We start from the raw sequence: 2663 nt of genomic DNA, 5'->3' as shown, positions 1-2663 counted from the left end.
GTGGGGAGAAATGAACCTAAGCGACAGATGTGAGGTCCCAACTAGGAGGAGTCAGTAAGAGATCAGTGCAACTATGGGCATCATTTAATCAGTCTCAGGAGCCAATGGCTGCATTCCAGGCCTCACCCTTCCTCCCTCTGCTCCCAATCTGGCTTAACAGAAAACCACAGTCCAACCTACAACTGCACATTCCTGCATGATTATGTATAGCATACATCTTTCCTTTCAAAGTGATCACATATTCAAAGTGCAGTAGTTCATATGCAAGGTAAATAACAATCTGTAGTAGTGGGATACCACTGATGATCTCATTCTGCAGAAGAGTATACCATTTACAAATGCTGGAAGCTGTCTCAGGCATAACCAACACAGATCACAGATACTGGAGATTCCATCCAGGGTCTTTATTCTGCTCAGTTTTTTTATGGCTCTTTGGAAGTTCATTTGGTACAGTCCTGTGGCGTGCCCACCTCAAGGAATGGGCTCTGGGAAATTCCATGAAGCTATGGGAGTATAGATAGGGACACTATTATCAGGGAATGTTCAATGGTAAGTTGCCCCTAAGCCCTGCAATTACTGAAGGAACAACTGCCTGGGCAATTCCCCTTTGCCTACGAAAGGTTTAGGAGACAAAGTCTCAGTCTGATCTACAAGATATTAACAAGTCTATTAAAAGCTCTGATGTAATCAGAATTCGAAAAGGACTGAAAAGGGGGAGCTGTTGGGAAATGTGCGCTGTCTTCAGCACTAGTTGCATGAGCTTCATGGTGAACCACAAATACAGAAGGTTTCCTGTCTACCACAAACCACCATTGAGCTTCGCCATCATCCTATGAAGTCTCTCTTCATCATCCTTTCCCCACAGCCAGGGCAGGGAAGGGAGGGGTTATGCTGGAATGAAGTGCTCACTCTCTCCCACTCCCTTCCCCAGACCTAGAACAATAGTCACACTGTGGGTCTGAGGCAAAGGAAAAACCTTTGCACCCTCCCAGACAGCAGGACATTGTTGGAAGTGCCTGTGGCAGTCATTCTAACGCTCCCACTGCTGCTGCCCCAGCCTCTCATCCTGGATCTTCTCCAAGGACTATCAATGGGCCCGGTGTTTCGGCCCACCCTGGTGGTATCCTGGGTGGATAACAACAGGCTGTAGGTTCCTGGCCTTAATAGAGCAGCCAAATCCTGTAAACAATAGTCTTCAGTAGCAAATTGCTATCTGATAGATTTCTGAAGCTAGTTCCTACTATACCCTAACGTCATGGCTGTGAAGCGGTTCTTCTGTGGACATTTGGGGGTCAATGGTTTAAGTTCCCATGCCGGTCCTTGGTTGCAGAACTTCATCCTTTCAAGATGACATCAAGGGCTCTCATCTCCTCCTGGCTCAGCGGCTTCAGGTTAAATCCTTTCAACTCTGGTTTACCTGGGGGAGAATCAAGTCATCAGGTCAAAGATATAAGAGTGATGTAGAGGAGGTACTGGCTGGTCCTACCGCATTTTAGCTGGAAAAAAAAGAGATTACTTGGCTTCTACACACTGTCGTGGGAGGGGCTAATGGTCTAATAAGAAAAGCTAAGCACAAACAGTTTCATGCTAACTAGGCAACAATGATTCCCTCACTTCTCTTGGGTTTTGGAAAGATTCTTAAGAGTTCACAGACTCTTCCCCATTTATCTCAAGGGCTTTCCTGCCCACTCATATACTTCAATCACTGCTATGGAAGAGGAGCCAGTTTTGGGCTCACCCTAGGTCACAAAGATCTTCCCCTGGGTCATAATATGTGCCTTCCCTCGCTCCTAGATTCAATTTTTATCATGAGCTAATTCAAAGTGACTGGTAACCAATGGGAGAATGCAACTCTATGAGGAAACTTTAATGGGACTACAGATTATTGCTGTAAAGAGTTCAGACTGGCCCAGGCCCTTGGCATGTGCCAATCCACTATGCCCCTCTTCTTCACTTTCCGGATGCCTACATTCACTTGTTGTACTCCAACCTCTGACATTCATGCCAAGTGAGGATTTAGGTTTTGGCTTTTCCCACTTTTCTGTCCCTGCTAAGAAACTACCTACCTTGGGCTTCCAGGAGACGGTTGACCTTCCCTTTCAGGTGTTTCCGGAGTTTCTCTATCTCCTCATCCAGGTGCTCCTGATCTGAAAACAAACAAAAAACGATAACAGCAGCTAACATTTTCAGAGCATTTTGCAGTTTTAAAAGCACTTTCTGGTAAAAGCTGTGACTTGCTTAAGCTCTCCCCCAAACCCCTCCAAATACCTATAAAAAATGGCTCTAAACAAATTCTAAAGCAGCAGAACCCACAAAAAGACAGAGTGAAACAAATTTCCAGCCCAAGACATCCTGAATGGTTGATCGAGATATACCTGAAAGGTATATTGAGCCAGGCTGGGAGAGGAGCGCAGTTTGGCATGGGCATGCAGGCCGCAGCAACCCTGGAGCAGGCTTCAGGGGACTGAATCACGGGCAGCTGTGGCAGTTTCCAGACTTCTCAACCCATGAATGCCAAAGATAACTTAGAAGGTCAGTGGGAAAAGCCTGTGACTACGGTGAGAGAAGGAGCTAGGTCTCAACCGCAAGTACCGAGCATGCTCTCGGGGCAGCGGCTGCCTCAGCCCATAGACAGAGGGGGAATCGAATGGCTTATCAGAGGG

At 46.6% G+C, this 2663-nt stretch overlaps 1 protein-coding gene across 1 annotated transcript in view; it reads right to left on the bottom strand.

Annotated features, from left to right (window-relative positions):
- Window positions 1-383: 383 nt before the first annotated feature.
- The window catches only part of PDRG1 (p53 and DNA damage regulated 1), a 6867-nt gene continuing 4587 nt past the window's right edge, over window positions 384-2663 (bottom strand). The window contains exons 4-5 of the mRNA XM_027867772.1: window positions 2067-2147; window positions 384-1417 (exon numbers count right to left, since the gene is read on the bottom strand). Coding sequence (XP_027723573.1) covers window positions 1335-1417; window positions 2067-2147 — 164 coding nt within the window. The 3' untranslated portion in view covers window positions 384-1334. The remainder of the gene's footprint in view (window positions 1418-2066; window positions 2148-2663) is intronic.

Source organism: Vombatus ursinus, unplaced genomic scaffold, assembly GCF_900497805.2.
Source record: "Vombatus ursinus unplaced genomic scaffold, bare-nosed wombat genome assembly UNPS02014786.1, whole genome shotgun sequence".
NCBI classification, from domain to species: domain Eukaryota; kingdom Metazoa; phylum Chordata; class Mammalia; order Diprotodontia; family Vombatidae; genus Vombatus; species Vombatus ursinus.
This window is presented reverse-complemented; position numbering and strand designations above follow the sequence as displayed.